At 42.8% G+C, this 24,220-nt stretch overlaps 1 protein-coding gene across 5 annotated transcripts in view; it reads left to right on the forward strand.

Moving 5' to 3' along the window:
* epha7 (eph receptor A7) overlaps positions 1–24,220 on the forward strand; it is a 99,445-nt gene that overhangs the window by 21,553 nt on the left and 53,672 nt on the right. For all 5 annotated transcript variants that reach the window (XM_039782019.1, XM_039782014.1, XM_039782015.1 and 2 more), the window contains exons 4-5: positions 2,825–2,980; positions 14,650–14,985. In XM_039782019.1, coding sequence (XP_039637953.1) covers positions 2,825–2,980; positions 14,650–14,985 — 492 coding nt within the window. The remainder of the gene's footprint in view (positions 1–2,824; positions 2,981–14,649; positions 14,986–24,220) is intronic.

The raw sequence follows: 24,220 nt of genomic DNA on the forward strand, positions 1-24,220 counted from the left end.
TACGCCCAAAACACACCTATGATTAATGATGAAGACACGTCGCATGGACCCTTTTTTCAGCAAAAGTGGATTTGGACACGCCCTAAACGCACCTGCATCAGGCACTTCACGCTGTGCGCTTAGATCGTTAAAATAGGACCCATAATGAGTCTTTGTTACCTCATTTGACAGAAAGCTATGCATATTCCTCTAATTTCTGACAATTTGATACACAAAAATGTATATTACGCTGGAGTAAATGAAACCCCAATTAACAAAAATGGTTAAAAAAAGTAGTTTTATTTTGTAATACTTTTTATTGATACCCTGTGGGGAAATTACAAGTCACACTCTGTTAGAAATCACTACACACAGGCCTGAAATACACACACATGCTCAGGACCTATTCATGCACAAATGGAGAGATGTCCGAGTGAGTGGGCTGCCAGTGCTGGACCAGCGCCATGAGCTGTTGGTGGGGGGTACGGTGCCTTGCTCAAGAGCACATTGGCAGTGCCCAGGAGGTAAACTGGCATCTCTCCAGCTACCAATCCGCACTCCATAATATGATCCGTACAGGGACTTGAACCACCAACCCTCCGGTTCCAAGCCCAACTCCCAACGGACTGAGCTACAAAACACCGGGAGAGTCCGGTACCCCCTGACTCTGGAGATAAAACTCCTATCTTAATTCTTAATTCTTATCATTTTGGCACTGGTGGGGGGGGCAAAATTCCTCTATGTAGGAAAAACCCTGTATTTGTAACTTTCGAAAAATGTTGGCTGGGTGAATAATTTGGGCGTATGACTGTTGTTTGTTAAAAGTCAGCACACAGACAGCGATGAGCCTACTTCTCACGAATCTATCAGGTTTGTTTACCGCCTCGGTCAAAAGTAAAATGTTGAAATGATCTGTGTGCTTGTGCTCGATACGTCTGCTTATCTCTTCGCTCCACTGGAGAATGTTTCCTCTCACAGATAGGACTCGTTATAAACACGTCAGACCTCTTTACTGACCCGAGGACTCATCAGAATAAAAATAGCCTGGTTATTTACCTCCAGGAGCGACAGGCTGCAGTTTGTCCCGGGCAGAGGACTTTTGCATTTTCAGGGTTTCTGCAGGGTCTTAAAAAATCCATAATTTTGTTTTATTTTACATAAAAAATAAGTATTGTGTTCTAGGTCTTATATTATTTTAAATTCTCCTATGTCCATGCAACGCTACCTCTAATGCTCACCAATCAGCTTTTGTGTTATTGGCGCGAGTCTCTTGCAGGTTGTACCACAGACATAAAACCGATTTTATTCTTCAGCTGTGGGCAAGTACTTGGCTTGAAAGTTAGGGCTCAGTTGGTGTTGTGATACAGGTCTTAAATATCATTCATAATGGTCTTTAAAAGCTTTAAATTTGACTTGGTGAAACCCTGGTTTTGGTGGCTCAGGGTGCTTGATGCCTGGGAGGGGGGGGAGGTTGAGTCAAATACACAATGCTTTGTTCTATCATGCCCTCTACATGATGGGAATCCAGGCTTTAAGTGACGACTCTTGCAGACTGTGTTTGCACAGGACTAAGATCACCTGGAGGCTTTCTGGGATTAGTAATGACTGCTGAGATCATCGAGAATAGCTCGCCGTGTGAACCAGGCTTAAAACCTCGGTGAGAATCTCAGCTAGATCTCTTGAGTTTCTGGTGTAGAGTAGGGTGGGTGTCATTGAAATGTTTTGATACCGGCATGGCCGTATTAACCCTTTACTGACAGCTTAGGTACTGCATAGTACATGTATGTGTCACAATTTGTGGGGTCCTTATCAAAAACTTGAAAGGGTTGGTTGCCCGGATAGCTCAGTTGGTAGAGCGGGCGCCCATATGTAGAGGGTTACTCCTTGATGCAGCAGGCCCGGGTTCGACTCTGACCTGTGGCCCTTTGCTGCATGTCATTCCCCCTCTCTCTCCCCTTTCATGTCTTCAGCTGTCCTGTCAAATAAAGGCCTAAAAATGCCCCAAAAATTATCTTAAAAAAAAAAAAAAAACTGGAAAGGGCTTATGTTGAAATGAATATTGGCGGATTCGTTGTTTTCTGTCCTCGCCACCAGACCACTCTGGTTTATGAAAACTGTGATGAACATTTTCCTCTGCAAGATGATTAATGGGACATGAGGGAAGAAGAAACATAATTTTGCTTTTTTTTTCTTAGCTTGTTTTTTGGTAAAAAGTTGGATATTTTTACTTATAACAATTGTTATATAATAATATAATATAATAATACATAACAATAATGAATCAAACATCTTGAGTCATTTTAAAGGGAAAATCACTCATCAATTCATTATTTTAATGGGTCATCTTTTTCAGTTATGATATCACCACATAATCCTGTATGTGCAAACAGGGTTTATAACTTAGTTTTTTTGTCTTTGTCCTCTTCTCTTTGTTCAGTTCAACAACTTTATTAATTTTACAAAGGGCAGTTAGTTAAAAACAGCTCGAGACAACACACACATATATACATAACAGCACACAGGCATACATCTAGGCCTACACCCTAGAGAGTAGATACATAATAATCAAAAAATACATTTTATCCATTTACAAGTCGAATTGCAGAAGGGATAAAATCGTTAGAGTGGCGATTAGTTTTAATAGCAGGTCAAATCTGACGACGTCTTGATGGCAACAGAGAAAATTCCCTCTGAAGAACATGATCTGAAGAAGACAAAATCCTCGTTGCTTTACACAAGATTTATTTTGTTTCACAACAATCAGGTTTAGACTATATTGTTCAGGCTGTTTCTGTCTTTCACCGCCCTGGCCTTATTCTGTTGTTTTCTTGTTGTCCTTGTGCAGCGTGCGGTCGAGGTTTCTACAAGTCTTCCTCCCAGGACCTCCAGTGCTCTCGCTGTCCGGCGCACAGCTTGAACGACCGCGAGGGCTCCTGGCGCTGTGACTGCGAGGACGGCTACTACCGAGCCCTCTCCGACCCTCCGTCTGTGGCCTGCACAAGTAAGTCTGCCGTGCCGTTGCTAGGTAAACACGGCGCACATCACTTGATGGGATCTGAATTTAAACAGCCACGCATGCGAGGGGAAGAAGCCCAGTGCAGAGCCTCGGCAGACCTGTTCAGTCCGTCTCCAGTGGTCTCGTGAAAGCCCCAGATGTGTTCCATAGCGTTTCCTCTCTGCCTCGCAGTGTGTCATTATAATTATGTTTGCAGGCTTGCATGTCTGTTTTATGTCTTAGCTGCTTGCTAATGATGAGAGGAGCAATTTGCCATTTCCCGTCTGAAAGATTGCAATTACAGTCGGCAGCGGCAGCCCAGGCAGCACCCTGCGTCTTCATTTGTCCTGGCCAGTGTAACCATTATGTGACAGCCATTGATGGCTTATTTACACAGTCCGGGGGGGGATTCAGTCTGAAGGGCGGGGCTGATTTAGCTCCAAATCCATTCTCAAACAAGTTTATTTCAAGGTGCTCCTGGATGTTTTTATTTTTTTTATTTTTTACCCGTTGTTTTCAGCTACTGTGCACGGGGAGTGTCCCACCCCAGCAGGGCCATGTTAGCACTCTGCTTTTTATCTCTGGAGGTAAACAGCACCCGTTAACATAATCTCTGCACCTTATCTGTGTGCCTTCATTCCACTGATAATGTATCACAAGACTCCTGGATAGGCCCACAGGCTTCTGGCTGCTAAACACCCTCCGCATGCTTTTTTTTTTTAAACACATCTATTTAGATAGAGTAGTATGAAGATAAATCAACATTTAATATTGTGGTAATTTATGTTGTACCATTTTCTGTTAAAAACAAGAAAAAAAACAGGTATGCATAATTATGCAGGAAAATCAGCATGCCTGGTTCACATCCTGAGCAGTGCCGCTTTTTCCCTGAACACCCAAAGTAGGCCAAGTCAGAATCTCTAATGTGTGTGTGTGTGTGTGTGTGTGTGTGTGTGTGTATGTGTGTGTGTGTGTGGTGAGATATTATGCACATAGTACAATGTTACGAGCGCTGCAGTGGCTTGTTCATGCATTAAATCAGAGAAACAAAGAGAGATAGGAGTTTGGATTTAATGTTGTAAATATCTTCAATTCTTTGTCATTTATAGGCGTCTGTAAAGCAGCTCTGCCTGTGCCTGCCGCAAAACCACAACACATTGCTGTGGCACAGTACACAGGTGTGGTGATGTCATCAAAAGTGTGTTCTTCAGTCATTCATTATTTGGCACAAGCCTTGGAAGGTTTTCTCAGAACCTTTCATTCCACCTTTGTGGGAAAATGCTGGGTGTAGGTTTATTATACAAGTGAAAATATTGAATCAGGATGAACATATTTTAATTAAAACAGTGGGTTAGATAGTGGGTTGCAAGAAAACTAGGATAAGAAAGTTTTACGTCTTTGATTGTTAACGAGCTACGATTTCCCACAAGCATGATCTATAATTAAAAAAACAACCTTCTATTCAGCATTTTAGCTGGTTGTTTTCCTCTCCATGCTATAAGCATTTAGAAGAAATGTGCTCAGTGTTTATGTCTGTCTCAAACTGCTCCCTCTGTCCATGAGCTAGTGGACCGGCCGGAGAGTCAGCCATTTCCTTTTTGCCTTTAGCTACAGTCGGCTGGATTTACACTCTTCACAAAAGCCGCACAATTCACTTTCTGAGCTCTATCACATAGTATGTACTTGTTGTAATCATGTTTTGAGCATATAGCATGTCCACTCAGGAAAACCGATGTTTTTAAATGCTGGTATTGGGACCAAAATCACATTTTAGTAGTGTTCATGAACACAATTGTGCAGCAGAAATAAAGAGTGGGCCATGGTGTGACAGCTCTGGCTACAGCACCAACAACACATAAATGAAGTAATGAATCCTTTACTGCTGGTTGGGGATCAATAGTGTTTGCCCTGGGCCCCCTTAGTCTGTGAATCCGGTCATGGCCATTTCCTGTTTGCACGAACCAGCTGAACACTGGGTAGAAATGTTGTTAATATGACACCACTATGAAATGCTGCCCTGGAATCGCATGTGAGTGACTCATTGGTGCCCCCGTTTTCATTCAAACAGTGCCTAATATACTACACTGTACATTGATTGACTACATGTTAAAGTATAGCAACCCATGTGACACACATGTCACTTTGGTTTCCTTTTAAACAGTTTGCCGGCATCATAATCACTTGTCATTTAAAGAATTTGCCACATTCTTCCTCTTACAAATGAAAAGTTGAGTTCATAAGCAATAAGCACATAACTTGAGTACACTCAGCCTTACAGTATTTGCTCTGGTATGACCAGTAGCTAATGGTGGCCGTTGGTAGCTGGTAATGTTAGCACACTTTCCACGGATGTACTGTATATCTGTATTGCTGTGTAACTGACAGTACATTTAGCATGTGGGTTTATCTCAAATGTAAAAGAAGAAGTAAACATTACTGAACCTCTGCAGTGAACATATTTGTTTGCTGCTTGGGGTGAGATTCCTTCTGCTCTGAGGGGCCGTCCACACGGAAACGTTTTTTTGTGCAAACGCACATGTTTTGCATCGTTTGGGCCGACCGTCCAGACGAATCCTGCAAACGCACTGCCTGAAAACGCACTTTTTTGAAACCAGGTCTCAGGGTGAAAAAATCCGAAAACGGCTCTCGTTTGGCTTCGTATGGATGGTAAATACGGATCCGTATCGATGATGTCATCGCCACACCCCTCTTTTACACCCTCTCCCACGGCCGCTGACGCAAACAACTGCGGTGAAGCTAAGCGAGCATGTCCCATCTCCATGGTTAAACCAGCTCACTTCATCTAAATACTGAGTCTCTGCTCCCTGACCCTTCCCTCTGGATTCTACACAAGACATATTGCTAACGTTATGTAGCCAACGTTAAACATCGCTAAAGTAGCTGACCGCTCCAGCAGCGAAGTAACGTTAACGTTAGCTGCTATGGCTATCTGTTTATAAAGTGGAAGTAGATAACTTATCAACTAGCTAGCTAATCTGTCTGCTTATAAACTCCTTGAACGGATTATAGTAACTTTTACCACGGCTTATTGTAGAAAGGCTACTGCAAGAAAAACGTATAGATTATTAAAAAGACATCATTCATGGATCATTGATGTTTGTTTGACTGCCGATGTTAGAGCTAGCGAACGTTAGCGCGCTAACGTTAGCTCGCTGCTAGCGTGCTGCAATCATGCAAAATAAAAAGCAATCCAACAGTAAAAGTAAACAAAGACTAATTTTCTTGCGGCAGCCTTTATAAAATGAGCAGTGGTGAAAGTTATTATAGTCCACGGATGTATTAAGAGAAAATTATAATCTAGCTAGTCATGTTATGATGGGAAGTGGAAGTGACTATGCTCTTCTTCTCCGTTTTTTGGTGAATTTCTGTAGCAGAAACAGCGCCGCCTATAGGCCTGGCATATGAAGTAGCGTATTGAGTCATTTACAAGTGGATTCGTTTGGACGAAGTGGATTCTTGAAACGAATCCAGGGAAGACGGGTAAAAAAAAGATCGTTTTGGTACGTGTGGACGGGACCTGAGTCAGGCCTCCTAATGATGGTGTCTTTAAAGCAACTGACTCTCCAAGTGTCATTATCGCATAGTTGTCACTTGTGGCTGCAGCGGCTGCTGTTGAGAACAAGTTCAATAAGGCCCTTCACACATGCACTGTAATGTGCATTGTATGTGAAAATGCAAAGGTCCTAATCAGTTGGAGTGGACATCAAACGGTCTTTACCCTGCTAGCTCCCTAGTACCAAGTCTGTGTAATGTCCGAATGTGTGAATAGAGCAGGTCATTGGAGAATTCACAGCGAGCAATGGCGTGTTGATGAGGTTTCTGAAACAAACCAAGGAAAATACGAAAATGTCTAACTGTAGAATCCACGAAATTTGCGAACTTCTGATCACGGGATATTTTTTGCGTCCTGCCTCCTGCACGCTCTACCCAGGCGCCACCCCTCGCCTAAACCAAACAGAGGATTCCCAGTCAGTGAGAATGCATCTGACACGTTTGCTGCCACATGAAGTGGTAAGAACAGGAGAAAGTTCCCACTTCTTTGCAGTGTCCTCTGGTTGTTCCCCTCTGGGTAATCACCTTGGCCAAGTAGTGTAGTAATTACTGAAGTTGCCTAATGCACACTTTCCATTATTCATTTTCATTAACTTGGGGTCTACACTTGATGACCCCATACCATTATATGTAAATATGTATTTTTTAACTTGTATGAATAGCTTTGCCCTCCTCCTCATTCACCCGGCACAATTTTTGCACGGCTTTCTGTACGTGCATTTCCTCATTCATCGCTGGATTAAGTCAGTGTGACCAATAGTCACTGTGATTTCCTTTTTCAAGCCTTATCCTGACCAGGAGTGAATAGTAATTGAAAATGAATTTGCACTGCCTGAACAAATAACTTGATTGACAGATTTTTTTAAATAGGGGTTTGTAAAGCTACCATATCTTAGGCCTTAGCAAAACAGTGAGATGGATCTCTGGCACACAGAGATTAAGAATGTGTCTATGAGGATTTGAGAGGAAATGAGATGAAGATGTAATGTGGGGACATGAAAAGCCAAATCCACGCTGAATAAAGATGAGGGAAGAAGTTCCAAAAACATAGCTCCAGATACATTGTGTCCCATGTGGTATGTGGTATGTGTTAAGAGGGGGCGAAAGGAAAAAAATGCATTTGTTTTTTTAATGTTTGTCCATGGCATTCATATGCAAAGTTGTGAGAAAATGAGATATATGGGGACGGCAATGGGGAGGCATTTTCTCCTGAGGCAAGACACAGACAGCAGTTGTTGACAGATTGGGGAGTGGGCATCAATCATGCAACAGCTGTGAGAGGTGCTGGTGCAAGCTAGGGGCTGAAAAGGGCAGTTGTGAGCAGTCGTCTACTCCTCCCAGCCCCCGCCGCGCCCCTTAAAAATGTGCCACCTCAACAAGTTGACGTCCGTCAGAGGGTCCAACCAGCCTGGAGTTGCTAGGGGATTGCAGAATGTAGCTAGTGTTGCAATGATCCATGCTCCCAGATTTTAGCAATTACTGTGGTCAGGGCTAGATGAACCAACAAGGAGGCACCGGGGTAAAAGTGACCCTCCCACTTTTTTGGGTTATATTTTGATTGGAAGCATCTTAATTTAGGAATATGCATTTCATCAACTACAGTTTTTAAGATGCAAAATCTAGATTTTGACACAAGTCCCTTTTAAAAGACAGGACTTTGTGAATATGTTGGTAAAACTGAAGAAGGAATGGTTAGGTAATAGTAACAGGTATGGGTATAAAGCAGAACAAATGCCCTTACCATTTCAGTTAATATTGTACTTTAATGAAGCAAACAAATGAGCAAATTTATCAAATAACCAAAAAGTACTTGCTGCAAAAGTAATCTGGAGCCTTCGTGGACCTTCGGGGTCTGGGGCCTCTGGGCTGTGATGCTCGTTTTGCCCAGTTGGTGATTCAGCCATCCAGCCGTCCTTTATCCATACCAGCTCATCTGTTTCTCGAGTGAATACAATGTTGGCATAATCAATAGTAATGATTAAACCAAGAGTTACGATCGATGCTGGGAAAGCACACAACATATTATTTACTTGAATGTAAACATTTAAAATGATTAGGGCTGATGTCTCCAGCTCGTTGGTCGATTAGTTGGTCGATATGCTCTTGTACGACCTAATTCTCATTTGTCGGATAGTCGCTAGTGTTAATTTCATAAGGCCGCCTGTCCATGGGAGCGCTTTGGAGACGCTTTTTTCAGCTGAGACGCCTTTGTTGAGTCTGGTTGCAGTGATACGGAATATCCACAGAACTAAAGATGTCGGTGGTCATATGGGTCAGCACAAGGTACTTGTTGAGTACTTTCTCTGGATGCAGGGAAGGCTGAAGCAAGTAGGTAGAGAGGACAGATGTGTTCTGTCCAGCAGTATATATTTCTCCTCATGTAGGATGTGACGGTTGGTCTCTGTGGTGTTTTGTCCCTCCCACTGTGCTTGGGTAAAAAGTAATACTGTAGTGACGAGAGCAGCTTTTTAACCCGAGAAGAACATTCTTCGACTCTGCACGACCAAAAAATAAACTCCAAATGTGCAGAATAGAAACTCAGCGCAACATCGTGCCACAGATGTTCATTTCCCCATCGACCAATCGATTGGTTGACGAGTAAGTAGAATTTCAGACGACCAAGTTTTTCTTTGGTTGAATGCAGCTCTAGAAATGATGCTGATCCAAACATAAAGCCTCTCTATCCCCATCCTCGTCACGCACATGTTAATTCAATGTAAATTGTTGCATGCTTTTTTTCTCCACATTGAAATTAGAAGAGGCTATGCAAATGGAGATTAAAGACACTTGATCCACAAGGACATTCCCAACTCACAGTCTGACCAATCACAATGGTCATTGTTCTGAGCCTGATTGTTTCACAGACATTAAAAGCCACTAGCACCAGGATGATCATTCCATGATGCTTCTTGGCATCAAAACTAAATTGTGTGTATTTTTAATCTTTGCATATATTCCTCAGTGGTTCAGTATGAGTGAAATCTCCCAGCTCTTACTTCATGCAGCAGAGGTGCACAACAAAAGTGTTTATTGTTTTAACGGAGTCTTCGATGCTTTCCTTTTAATTTTTGTATTCCTGTCCATGTGCCATCATGCTCTCCCTAGAGGCTGAAATGGCATTCTAGCGTGCAGCACACATTTTGTGCGAGTTGCAAATCTATTATTGAATTCAGTGTGGTACTGAAGAAGTGTAGAAATTTAGTTTATTACAACAGTGGCCGGAGGCTCTTCCTCTTCTGCATGGCTTCCCTCATACAGGTTCTGCTGCAGCCACATCATTAGAGGCTAGGTCACGGGGTCACAACACACATTTGTAGAGTGAGGATTACCTCATGGGCGATTTGAATAGCACTCACCCCTGCCGCCCTTCTCCCCACTGCTCCCCAATTAGAGCAGAGCCGGCTAATAGGCTGTGGAGGGTTAAGGCAGCCCCTAGCAACTCTCAAGGCTGGTAAGCGCCGGATTCCTCTGTCCTAAGCTTGGATTTACTCAGGTCTCACAACTCTGCATAGACTGGAGATGGGCTTTGAAACATGACCTAAAAATGATCCACTACTATACTGTTTCCTACATGCTAGTTTATTAGATGTAGTGGATACATATTTGCAGCTGAAGACCTTTTCTTAACATTTTTACAGAAACAGATACAGATTCAAGTCATAAAAACATGAAGCAACTAAAAATGTTCTCAGACTCAGCAACGTACGCAATAGATACAAATATCCTAGCTAGAATAAAATAATAAATATAAGCTAAAACCTATAATTCATAGAGCACAGTTAAAAACCTGTTTATTCTACAACATCACAAGTTGCTGCTTTAGCTAGAAACATAAACTGTGCATGCAAATATTAATGCACAAGAACAAAAAAATGATAATAGCCCCACACACGCTCACCAATGCTTGGTCACACTGGCAGCATTAGAGGGAAGCTAGCAAGTGATTGAGACATTTCAGGCTGTGGGGGCGCTGGCAGGCTAATCCATGAAATGAAACTTGACTGGGAGGAGGGGTGAGAGGAGAGAACACGAAAAGATAAGACAGAGTGGGGCATTGAGAGACAGAAAAAGGAGTAAAAAGAAGAGGGAGAGCAACAAGCCCTTGAGCTGTAAGGATGAGAAGCAAACCGACAGCGGAGGGCGCCGACTGCATCGCAAATCTGTGCTGTAGGTGAAGTGGGGGCCGAGTTTCATGTTTCTGAGTCCAGAAGGAGCAACACAAAGTGACGCCAGGGCAGAAGAAGAAGAAAGACAGAGAAGAGGGGTCCAGTATGCTTAAAAAAAACCTGGGTAGTATGACTCGTCTAAAGGGAAAAGTTTTCCCATAACCGGTTATAAGTGGCCACCCTTTTCTACATCCACACTACGACATTTTGGTTTAAGAATGAATATATTTTGCTACGTTTATGCCTCGCGCCCACACTACTCTTGCTTTTCCAAGCCCCTAAAACAGACATTTGGAAACACCGCTGCCCCCATTTTGCTTTGAAAACTCCTTGCTTTGTAGTCTGGACGGCATTGTTGTTTCTTCAAAGTATTTTCTGAATTTTGAACTCATACATAATTATACATAATGTCAGACAATCTGGTTCCGGTTTATACCGGCATGCGCATGCCCAGTGTCTGCAAATGGTCAAGAAGATTAGTTTACTTGTGTGGATGGAGATCGTTTTTGTCTCAAAATCGCCGCCTAAAAATGAAAATGTCGTAGTGTAGATGTATCCTCAAAGGCTTGCCTCTTAGCCTCCTTCCACGGCCTTTATCTGTCTCCTAGCACTCTGTCTTTGTAGTCTTGACGTGACAAATATACACTTCCAGACAGTCTCTCCTCAAAAGCTTTCATGATGCTGCACATGTGGCGTTGCACATACAAAACATGACAAATGATAAAGAGAGCTTGAGAGAGAAGTTAAAACCGTGCCGACTTTGACAACTTTGTTTTTCTTACAAAAAGTTGTGGAACCCAGCCCCACGAAAGGGAGTTTCAGATGTTGCGTGATGTTTGAAGAGCCCTTTAAGGGGAAAAAAAGGGAAAAGCTTGCAGGCTAGTGTGCATCTGAAAAACAATACAAAATACAAAGGTCACACAGATCCAGGGTCAGCCCTAATCTAATTTCCTCTCACCTCTTGTTGCCAAGAAATCAGTGCTTTGATTATAGTGTAGATGTAGCCTCGAAGGCTTGTCTCTGTCTTTGACAAAAATACACTTTCAGAAAGTCTCTCCTCGAAAGCTTTCATGGCGCTGCACATGTGGCGTTGCACGTACGGGACATGACAAATGATAAAGAGAGCTTGAGAGAGAAGTTTAAACCGTGCCGACTTTCACAACTCTGCACACATTGGATTGTCTCTTACAAAAAGTTGAGTGAGTTTCAGATGTTACATGGTGTTTGAAGAGGCCTTTAGGAGGAAAAAGGAAAAAGCTTGCAGGCTAGTGTGCAGCTAGTGTGTCTGAAATACAACACAAAATACAAAGATCACACAGATCCAGGGTCAGCCTAATCTAATTTCCTCTCACCTCTTGTTGCCAAGAAATTCAGCACTTTGATCTGTGGCACCTGAGACCCAAATGAGTGTAGCGTGGGCAAAATGAGATGTTATCATCGCTTAGCGTGGCCATGGAAATGCTAGGATAAAAGACCCTTCAGATTTAGACTGGGAGTTTGGAAGTGTGTGTGTGTGTGTGTGTGTGTGTGTGTGTGTGTGTGTGTGTGTGTGTGTGTGTGTGTGTGTGTGTGTGTGTGTGTCGAGGCATACCTTCTCTTTGTCTGTGAAGCAGATGGAGAGCGCGGCTCGAGTGTCAATGCCAAGGCTGAAGTCGAGTGGCGCTATCAGCAGTCACTCCTCTCCACTTCACCTGCCACAGGTGGCTCTTTCATCTTCCCAGTCCACAGTCTCTTATCTTACCCGATAATCATGAATATGGATGTCTCCGTTGAGCCTTTGGTTCTAATGGCTGGAACAGAAAAAAATAACAAAGTGCTGTAATTAATGAGCCAGAATATTGCGATAGCAGTTTTGGCTTTATGCATATGCATGACCTATTTTGGTAGTTAATGTGACAAATGTAATGAGTTGAGAGGTCCCTCCCAAAGATTCCCTCTGAAGAATATTTCCTGAGAAAAAAAAACACTTTAAATCTTCCAGAGAGGTAAATGAAGATGTTCTGAAGACATTCATAAACAAAAAATACGAGTCATATAATCTTTACTGCATTGGGGGGGGACTTTATTTATATCAACATCTGGGCCATAAAAGCCAACAGCCTGGAATTTGAAAGATGAAAGCAGCAATTTGTTATTCGTTGTTTTTACGAGATGAGTTAATCTCATCGCCATTACGTGAACATTTACAGGCAAATGGTCTGTGGTCCTTCTGATGCACAGAGCTGGCTGTTATTGTATGTCAAGGGAAACTGTATATGGCAGTTACAGAGCAGTGATAATGCAGGTTTAAATCATGTTCATAAATTCTGTGGCGAGTCAGTCTTTGAGTCTTTTTTTGGAGGACATTAACTTTAAGTGTCCTGCTGTCTATATGATATACCTCTCTAAGGCAACCCAGTAAAGCCATCATCTTCAGTTGGGATATATTTTTGGAGAACAGGAGGACTTAGAGAGGGACTGTGTGTGGCATCTGATTCCCCCTGTAACCATGTATCAATCATTTTCCATAGCAGCTGCAGATTTGATGCTGTTAACAATCGGCATGTAAACAAAGCCCTCTGTCCATCTGGAGGAATCAGCAGCTATGTTTGCATGCATGAGTACACTGTAAAAAAAGGTCAGGGTTTTTCACAAGTAATATATGAGGGACCAGGCGGCACCTCTCAGCTCTATGGAGCTTTTAAGCATTCACTCTTATCATCAACCTCATTTACAGCAGCATCAGGCAGCTTTTAAACTCACTGTACACTGACGGCCCAGCACCAAACAGACAGACAAAGTGACCAACTGGCTGGTGAACTTAGTGGAACATTTAGCAGCTGAAGAGACAGAGATTTTTTAGAAGTGATTGGAGGCCAAAACAGATCTTGTAGCAGAGTGAATATTGGACTTCATCAAGTGGCACAGAACATGCAACAAGCTAAAGAGTGCCTATTATACTTCTTTTCAGTGTCATATTTGTACTCTTGGGGAATAGAATAGGTTTACATGCTTTGATGTTCAAAAAACATATGATGTTTCTCATACTGCCCATTGCTGCAGCACCTGTCTGAAACCCTCCGTCTGAGCTCTTGGCCCGCCTTCCTGAAAAGCCCAGTCTGCTCTGATGACCAATCAGAGCAGACTGGCCCACTCTGTTGTGATTGGTCAACCTAATTCAAACAAGCCACTGGGTGGGCTGTCCTTGCTCAAGCAGCACCAATGGGCAGCACATATGTAAAACTGGGCTGGCTTTCTCAATCAGTGACATCACTAATGGATGAATTTCAAACCTCATAAATTCTGGAATGTTTCAGAATGTAGTAACTAGAGAATTTAACTGGACCTGACCCTTACACTGTCAATCTCATACTCTATTTAATTATATAGACTAAGTGTAGTGTTAACTAGCGTTACGTGTAGCGCTGCTTTAGTTGCCTGTAAAGTCCATTTTGGAGCATCAGACGGCAGCGCTGGCATTTAAGTGGCACCGAAATCCACGTTGCTAATCGGTCCGGTGGATACCGGTCGTGTAGGCACCGGTGACATATTAGCACCCAACCCTAGTAAAGAATGGTGATGGAGCGATGAGGAGAAACAGAAGTGTGTGTGTGTGTGTGTGTTGCATGAACTCTACTATGAAATGATTCCCCCTTTGAAACTCTGGGCTCCACTCCATTTCACAGCCTTCTAACACTGACCTTGGTGCCTGCCAGAGCTGACTTCTTTTCACTGTACCTGTACTATACTATTTTTTTTCTTCTGGATCTGAGTCTTATTATAATTGAGTGTCAGTGTTTGGCTCTGGGGCTGGAGCTGGCATGTCCTGTATCTCTCTCTCTCTCTCTCTCTGAGAACAGTGAAAGCACCGATTCAGTCGATGCACACTCTTGGCTGTCACTTTCTTTGGCACTCAAGTTATTTAATTCTGGCTTCCTCCCTGTCCAACTCTGACAGGACCTCCCTCTGCGCCACAGAACCTGGTCTACAACATCAACCAGACCAGCGTTAGCCTGGAGTGGGGCCCGCCAGCGGACACAGGCGGCCGCAACGACGTCACCTACAGGGTCGTATGCCGGCGCTGCAGCTGGGATCCCGAGGAGTGTGTTCCCTGTGGGCCCAATGTGGGATACTCCCCCGCACAGTCAGGATTAGTAGACACGTATGTGACCGTCGTGGACCTGCTCGCCCACGCCAACTACACTTTTGAGGTGGAGGCTGTCAACGGGGTGTCGGACCTGAGCCGCACGCAGAGGCTGTTTGCGGCGGTTAGCATCGCTACTGGCCAAGCGGGTAAGAACTCTTCTATCAGCACATTGTGTCTGAATTTGTTTAAAGATTTACTAGGTAACTTTTTTATATGAATAAACGTCCGTTACATTCAAGCCATTGCCAAATGAGTTGCTACAAAGCTAATTAAGACTATCAGCTCCACACAACTCTCTCTGGATTTCTCAGTAGGACTATGTTCAGAAGATTGTGGTGTCCGGTGACTTTCCCACACAGAAACTTGAGTAAAGATAATGACCTCTTCTGAAGAACCCATTATGTTTTTTAAATCCTCCGTGTCCTCCTTGGCTACTAGCAAGTGTGCGGATGCCTCAACAGTGTTCAGTTGTTAGGACTTAGAAGTCCTCATGGGGGAGACAGAAACGACACACTATAGCTTTAATCCGGTGGTTCCCAAAGGGGGGTCCGGGAACCCCCAGAGGTCCTTGAGGGGGTCCCCAGCAAAAAGGGGAATCATTTACTTTCACTATTATTTTATCCATAAGTAACACAATGACAGCATGTATGACCATTTTGGGTTTTATTGGTGTCTGTCATAAAAGATGTAAAAGCAAAACATCCTACACTCTAAGAAATATGTGTATTAACAGTAATATGTCTGTATATTTGAACAGAAACTGTCCATAGAATGTGATTCACAGTTTTATTTTTTTTACATTTCGAATTGCATAATTTGTGCTCTGACAACTTTTTTTTTGTTGGCCCCGGAGGTTGGTTTCCACGATGTGGAAGTTTGTCACTTCTTACGACATTTTTGAAGTTTTTTCCCTCAAATTTCGTGTCACTTTTTTCAACATTTTGGGCGTTTTTTTTACATTTTGTCGTTTTCGTCGACCTTTGTGACACTTTTTCCGATGACTTTGTTGCTTGTTTTAACAGTTTCTTTTCAAACGTTGTGTATTTTAACTGTAGGTACACATCCTTTCCGTTTTTAAATTATGTTGCAAAAGTCCAGGTAATGAGCGGACAGGACATTTTCGGTTATTTCACAGATTTATTTCTGATTTGTTTCATTAGTTTCGTTAGTTAAATCCATACACAAACAGAAGTCTTAAAGCTTACCTAAGACGCTGTTGTTCTTTACCAAATTGTTAAACCCCATTAAAGTTTTGTTTTAAAATTTCGTTTTGCTAATGGATCAAACATACGAGCCACTAAGCTAGGCTAACCATGTCCTGACGAACAAAGTATTTTACACAGACATAAAATATGGATCTTTTTGTCAGAAAGAAAAGTGAAAAATAACTATTGATTCTTAGGGTGAAGTTGTAAATGTCTGGCTAACACCAGTCTATGCACACTTCACCCTTTGCTCCAGCTGAGAGAGCATTATAGCGAATTTTGAAAACCTCTGATATGCAAACTACTGTAATGCTTCCACATTAGCATTAATGACCATAGCCTGATATCATCCATAACATATCCGGTATGCATATTACCCAGATTAATTTAATGTGTACAGTATATCAGCACTACAGTGGCCAACATTATTAGCGTAGCAATGATGCAGACTCCCCCTGGTACCTAAAGAGCCAGTGCTGTATTTGCAGCTCAGTCTCAAGGGAATCGACCCTAATTAAAATGCTGTATTTTGCGGTGACAAACTCTAAAGCCTTTTTTATTCATTATTTCTATGGATCCATCCAACAAGATTCCTCTTTCATGCTTGAGCATCCATGAAACACAGTTGGCCCAGAAGAGTGTTTTGACTATGGTGATTAAAAGAATGCAGCACAGAGAGCACTGGAGCTTTAGCTGGCTATACAACCTCTACCTCTCCGCCATGTGTCCTGCTGCGTCATTTACATTCATGTCATCATCACCTGCCACTCTTCTCTTTTTTTCTTTCTTTTTCTCTTTTAGCTACCAAAAACTAGGGATCGACCAATTATCGGCCTGGCCGATTATGGTCGCCAATATTTGGCAATTAGCAGATTATCTCTATGTGCGTTTTATTTGCCTGATAAATTAATATCAGGCAAATAAATAAAGTTAATGAATTAAAAAGTGGTCTACTTTGGCTCGGCTACAGCCCTGTGTTTCAGTCAACACTTCAGTAGTTATATATTCATTTATAATGGATGTTTACTGTAGTTAAATTTGTATTTTTTGTTTGTTACCATTGTATTTACTTAAGATTTTGTATGCAAGGCATACTTGTATCAGAGTTTTTTTTTTTTTTTTTGCTGCTTGTGTTGAGTTTGTAACATACCAAATCTTAATTTTTATCTAAACGATTTTCCATTTTTACTGTAAAGGCATATCAGTTTCAAATATCGGTTATCAGTTTCATTACCTACTAATAATCGGTATCGGCCCTGCAAAACCAGTATCGGTCGACCCCTACCAAAAACATTATTACACAGTAAATATCTCTGTTTAGTAGATGTTTGTATATGGGAGAGATAGAAAGGGAGAGGTGTTTAGTTGAATGGATGTGTGTGGGATGTAATGTTGGGGGATGATGTATTTGGCGGCACTCGGTTCGTGACAGAGACACGCGCTGGAATGTGCCGAGGGGTTGCCCGGCCAAGGACACGAGGATGGCGGGAGGAGGACAAGCTGCAGGAAAGAGCCAGAACAAAACAATTAACACATGCTCTTTTACAGTCACTCATAATTATCGTGGCATGCTGACAACAGACAATTACTCAGTTAACCTGGCGGAATATTTAGCCGTTAGCTATGGTGAAAGAGAGTGGCGAGCTTGGCCAAGCCGGTGTCATGTTTATGATTTTGAGTAAGTGGCACCATTTAAAGTGCTGTAACACTATAATCAGTGTAATTGGCCACCATGGATCAGGTCCCTGATCATTTTATTCATCAATTCCCAGTCAATATCTGTAAATGTGATCATTTTCATTTAACAAAAAGAAAATACAAAATGCCTTAATTTTCCCCCAGTGTTTTATGGTATTAGTGTGGATTAGACTCTGACACACTATTTAGGTCATGATACAATACTAAAACTCTTCTTTGAAACCCAGACTAATATTCCTTCTTGGTTAGCAGCTCTTTAAGGCAAGGCAGTCCACTCCATGTGTTCAATGGTAGGACACCCAGGCCCAACCCTAACCCTCTGGGACAGAATAATACCTCTATAAATGAAGGCTGAAATCACAGAAGATGGCGCAGAAAAGAATCAGTCGGTTTCTGAGATCTGAGAAAGGGGCTAGAACTGAAGTCAAAAGTCTGCAGGTTTTGGCTGAAGTGCGAGGCAATAGCCAGCATTAGGGGGATATTGATGCCGTGTGATGGCCCTCTCTTGTTTCCCGTCTTGAGCAGACATTAGCTCCACACTGCAGGGCTCCCTGTCCTGCTCTCTGGACCCTCACTGCGTCCAGCGCTCTCTGGGCTGCGAGGGAATGCTTCAGCGCTTTGGAATTGGAACGTCAGAGCTTCCTAAAAACAATCGGTCCTTCCTGAGTGAGCATGCAGGACCACTGATTAGAGAGTGACTGCATTGTTAAAGCTTTTATGGCTCATCATTCAGAATTGATTAACCTTTGCGTGGCGAGGCGCTGGAGCCCCATCGCACTGAAAGAACCATAAAAAAAGAGAAGCCCTTTCTTCCATCCCTACACATCACTACCTCCTGCATGATAATCAGCAGGAACGTAAGCTTGTAGCTTGAGACTGGGGGAACGAACACGCATTGTGTGAATGCAGATGGTGATCCATCTGATGAGGAATTCACACCTCACGTAATTACACCAAAGGAAATGTGTGGAGCCAGGCTGGAGCTGCGCAATGTGCTGCGGGCTTATTGTTCACCAAAACCTAATTACCTCTCGGCTCCGTCTTAAACAAGTTTAAGTAGAGGCTGCGAGTTCATAAGCTTGATTTCTCCAGCTCCGGTCTTGTAGCTGCATAGAAATTCGTCATGTTGAGTATCGTCGCCACCTTCGCCACCACTGCATGGCGCAAGTTAAGAGTGTATTTCAATCAGCACTCCATTGTGAGTCCACAGCGCCACCGAGCCGCCCTCGGAGGCCCTCCATGCCTTAGCTTTCCTCAAGCGCACTTGTAAACAAGGCCTATTGTTCTGCTCATATAACCATTAATATTTATTCAAGTGGATGTTCACATCCCTGAGCCAGAAAAATTGTGTGTGTGTGTGTGTGTGTGTGTGCACTTTCAGCCAGTTAAAAGGGGATTAGGTGCGAGAGGTATAGACTCTATAATGAGTGAGCCTCAGGAAATTGATTTTAATGTTGACTGCTTGTACTAGCCAGCAGCACGGAGCCTGTTACTCTCAGACAGTAACTTCTACAATAGTTGAGCTGTGAAGTAAAGGATCGACAGGCTCCATGAGTGAGTCAGAGCCCCAAACTGTGGGTGTTGCTTAGCCAGTGCATTATTTACACTGTGGCGAGTCGGACTAGACATGCCTCCGAATGCCATGGCCGTCATTACAAAACACTAGAGGAGAGAAAGACATCATTTCAAAAGGTAGACCTGTCTTTGTGTAAAGCCCTTTTCAGACATGGAATATGAAACATTGCTTAATAGATCTATCTGTTTAACCCTCTGAGGTATAAGGGCGTTTTACATTTCTTTTTAAATTCCCATTCTAAGGATATTTGCATAACTGATCCCCGTGTTTTCATATATTAGATGATCAGAACAAACTCAGCTTTCTGTAAAGTGAGGCCCAGAGTAGTTCCAGAGCGATGTGTAAAGAGATCATTTGGCCCTAAAGCTGAAAAGTTGACTTTTTGAAATTCCTGAAATTTCTTGAAATCTCACCTCGCATATGGTTAGGTTGCTGCCGTATAAAATGTAAAAGTTAATATTATTCAGGCATAACACCAACATGTAATATAACCATTTGCATAACGAGTGAAATGTCTAAAGGAGGCTTGGGACTAGATTGTCTCCGAACGCCATAGCTGTCATTCCAAAAATGATACACGTGATAAGATCAATTCTGAATTTTATATCAGGCTCTGGGTCAGATAGTTTCACACTTTTTACTTCAGATATTACAAAATCAGCCCACAGAGTTATCTGTTGTGTTCATTTCGAGCCATTCTTTGCTTCATTTGGTGTGCAACACTGTGTGAATGTGAGATGATGTTATAGTCCCCCCTCAAGTTCAAACCTAATTAAACATTCAAAGAGAACAACAGGCTATTCCCTTTAGTGCAATCTCTCAGTGCAAACGGGTAATAAAAAAAGCATTGAGGCACACAAGAATAAGCTAAGCATTTCACTTTGATCTGTAAAGCCTCTGTGCCCCTGCATTGCGTGAGAAGCAAATATTCCCGTTTTGTTTGGCTGCTTCAGTCAAAGTCTGTCCTCCAGCAGTTCAGTGTCTGGAGTTCAGAAAGAAAGATCACAGTTTTTTTTTGTGTTGCATGATATGATCATTATTTACCTCTAAAAGGAGAGCAATGATCAAATAATACATGTTGATGGGTGTGACATGATACCACAGCTCCTCAGCACTAATGTAACTGTGTATTAACAGTTGTATGACTCTATATTTAAACAGAAATTGTCCATAGAACGTGATTTACAGTTGTACTTCTGTTTTTACATTTCAAATTGCATAATTTGTGCTCCGACAACTTTTGCCCGCCACGGAGGGTTTGGGAGATTAAAGAAGTTTTTTCTGACATTTTTGTTGCTTTCTTGGCATTTGTCAGGGCTTTTTCAACCTCTTTGTAGTTTCTTTTTTAAATGTTCTGTATTTTAATTGACGCTACACATAATTTGTGTTTTTTTTAATTAACGGGCAAAGCCAGGTTAATGAGCTGCCTGAACGTTTTCTGTTATTCTACAGATTTATTCCTTACAATGCACTTTATCATCTCTAAATGGATATGTGTGCATTGGTGAAAGTAACACTTAGGGAACAACAAGGCCATTGATTTATCTCTTTCTGTGTTCTAATCTGCCACGGTGGCCTTAAACAGAAGGATTGATTGATTCGGAGCGGTCCCCAGTGACCAGTGCCAGCCAGTGTCATTTTCTAGTTAAGCGGATCCTCTTTTGTAGCATTTCTACCCGGTTTTACGTTACCTGGGAGCCCATTCTTCTCCCCGGCAGCCCCCCTCCCCCCGCTCCACATGCTCTCAGTAATTTGATGAGAGCTGGGCAGAGCACTGAGATTCAACAGCTGCAATAAAACGGTGGTGGTCTCAGAGCAGCAGCTCGGAGCACTTAACCTGTAGCTTTTCTGTAAATGCCTCCTGATTTGTCTGTCACCCAATCCGTCAGCAATGAATAATTTTCATGGAAGGTGCACTTTAATTACTTTCCCATTTAAATGGCATTATCGTGGCCTATCTAGGTAATTAATCTCACCAAGTATCCTGTTTCAGCCCTTTATTGCTGGCAGACGAGCTCCCTAAATCCCCCCGAATCTGCCGTGCTTGAACGAGCCCTCCCTCGTAGAAGCTGGCGTTCCCTCTTTCCCCTTCACTTGGTCCCCGTCGCAGCCATTGGACGCTCCTTTCTCTCTGTGCAGGCAGCCTGTCAGAGCACCGGGCTGTGTCACTGCCTCGGAAAAGGACAAGGGCAGACCCATGCATGCCGGGCTGCATTCACAACCAGTGTGGCTTTAGAGGACTCAGAACTGCAGATAGATCATACTTTATGTTGACATTCAGCATGAATTCTTCTTCTTGTCAACAAATGGGAGGAAGAGACTCAAAGCAACAATGAGTGTGTCCCACTAACAAGTGTTGTGTGTGTATCAAAGCCTGATGTAGTTTATTCCTCTGTGCCAAAGAGCTCAATTAATCACAAAAACTATTAATTGCTCTGGGTGACATGGTTCCTTCATCACCATGAACACACACACACACACACACACACACACACACACACGTGTGTGCACAAACACACACATAGACACACGCACCCACGCACACACACACACACACACACACACACGTGTGTTCACAAACACACACATAGACGCACGCACGCACATACACACACACACACACATACACACATACACATACACACACAGACACACACACACACACAAACACACAGACAGGCAGACAGACATACACACACAGAGACACACACACACACACACACACACATAGACACACATAGAGACACACACACACAGACAGACAGACACACACACACACACGCACGCGTGTGCACAAACACACCACACATAGACACACATGCACATGCACACACACACACACAGAAACACAGACAGACAGACAGACATACACACACAGAGACACACACAGACACACATAGAGACACACAGACAGACACACAGACAGACACACACACACACTGCTGTAATAACTGGTGGTTCTACTGGCTGGGTAACCAAAATACAGGAGGGGAAGAGTAAAAACGACACTTTAAAGAATCAGATAAATCCATATAACATGTTTTATTTCACTCATGGTGTACCTCGATGGATATACTTCTAATATACGAATATTCAATTCAATTCAATTCAATTCAATTCAATTTTATTTATAGTATCAAATCATAACATAAGTTATCTCGAGACACTTTACAGATAGAGTAGGTCTAGACCACACTCTATATTTTACAAAGCCCCAACAATTCCAACAATTCCAGTAATTCCCTCAAGAGCAAGCAGTGCGACAGTGGCGAGGAAAAACTCCCTCTTGGGAAGAAACCTCGGACAGACCCAGGCTCTTGGTAGGCGGTGTCTGACGAGCCGGTTGGGGGTGTGATGAACAGTGGCGATAGTAGTCACATTAATAATGGAACAGTGACTGGATGTAGCGGGAAGCTGCAGGGTTCAGCAGGACGCAGCATGACATTGCAGGGCATCGCTGAGCTCAGCAGGGAGTGCAGCAGGACCACGGCGACAGCTGCAACCAGGGTCTTGGTGCCAACGTTCTCCAAGGAAATACGCTGGGGGAAAAAAACATAAGGACTCCGGGGAGTAAACTCCCCAGAAGCTAGGATTAGTAACAAGCATTTCTGGGACGGGCTGCACAACAATAGTAATAGTAATAGTAACAGTAATAGAAACAGTAATAGAAAGGGAGAAGAGAGAGCAGCTCAGTGTGTCAAAGGAAGGAAGTCCCCCGGCAGTCTAGGACTATAACAGCGTAACTATAACAGGTAACTAAGAGAGACAGGTCATAAGGAGAGGTAGCTTTTTCGGGCTTAGAACTCTCCCCCTGCCGGATCTGGCTTGGCTGGCCTGCCTCCCTCTACTTTGTTATGTATTATTAATCTAACAATTATGAAGAGAAGCAGTTGGGCCAGTTAGGTGAACACTGCAACTCCTCACTCCCTAACTATAAGCTTTATCAAATAGGAGAGTTTTAAGTTCATTCTTGAATGAGGTGACAGTTTCTGCCCCCCGAACCCAGATCGGGAGCTGGTTCCATAGGAGAGGAGCCTGATAACTGAAGGCTCTAGCTCCCATTCTACTTTTAGAGACTCTAGGTACCACCAGTAACTCTGCATTCTGGGGACGCAGTGCTCTAGTAGGACAATAGGGTATTAGGAGCTCTTCTAGATATGATGGTGCTAGACCATTTAGAGCTTTGTAGGTCAAGAGAAGGACTTTAAACTCAATCCTGGATTCAACAGGAAGCCAATGCAGAGAAGCTAATACAGGAGAAATATGATCTCTTTTCTTAGTTCTTGTGAGAACACGCGCTGCAGCATTCTGGATCAGCTGGAGAGTCTTAAGAGACTTATTTGAGCAACCTGACAGTAGGGAATTACAATAGTCCAGCCTGGAAGTAACAAATGCATGGACTAGTTTTTCTGCGTAGTTTTGAGACAGGATATTCCTAATTTTGGCAATGTTACGAAGATGAAAAAAGGCTGTTCTTGAGGTTTGTTTTAGATTGGCATTAAAGGATATATCCTGATCAAAGATAACTCCTAAATTTCTAACAGTGGTGCTGGAGGCCAGGGCAACACCATCCAGAGTAGCTATATCTCTAGATAATGAAGTTCGGAGGTGTTTAGGGCCCAGCACAATAACTTCAGTTTTGTTAGGGTTTAACATCAGAAAATTATAGGTCATCCAGGATTTTATATCCTTAATGCACTCTTGAAATTTTGCTAGCTGACTGGTTTCGTCTGGTTTGATTGACAAGTATAATTGGGTGTCATCCGCATAACAGTGAAAGTTAATTGAGTGTTTTCTAATAATATTGCCTAGAGGAAGCATATATAAGGAGAATAGAATTGGTCCAAGCACTGAGCCTTGAGGAACCCCATGGCTAACTTTAGCGTACTTGGAGGATTTATC

This window comes from Perca fluviatilis, chromosome 18, assembly GCF_010015445.1.
Source record: "Perca fluviatilis chromosome 18, GENO_Pfluv_1.0, whole genome shotgun sequence".
Taxonomy (NCBI): Eukaryota; Metazoa; Chordata; class Actinopteri; order Perciformes; family Percidae; genus Perca; species Perca fluviatilis.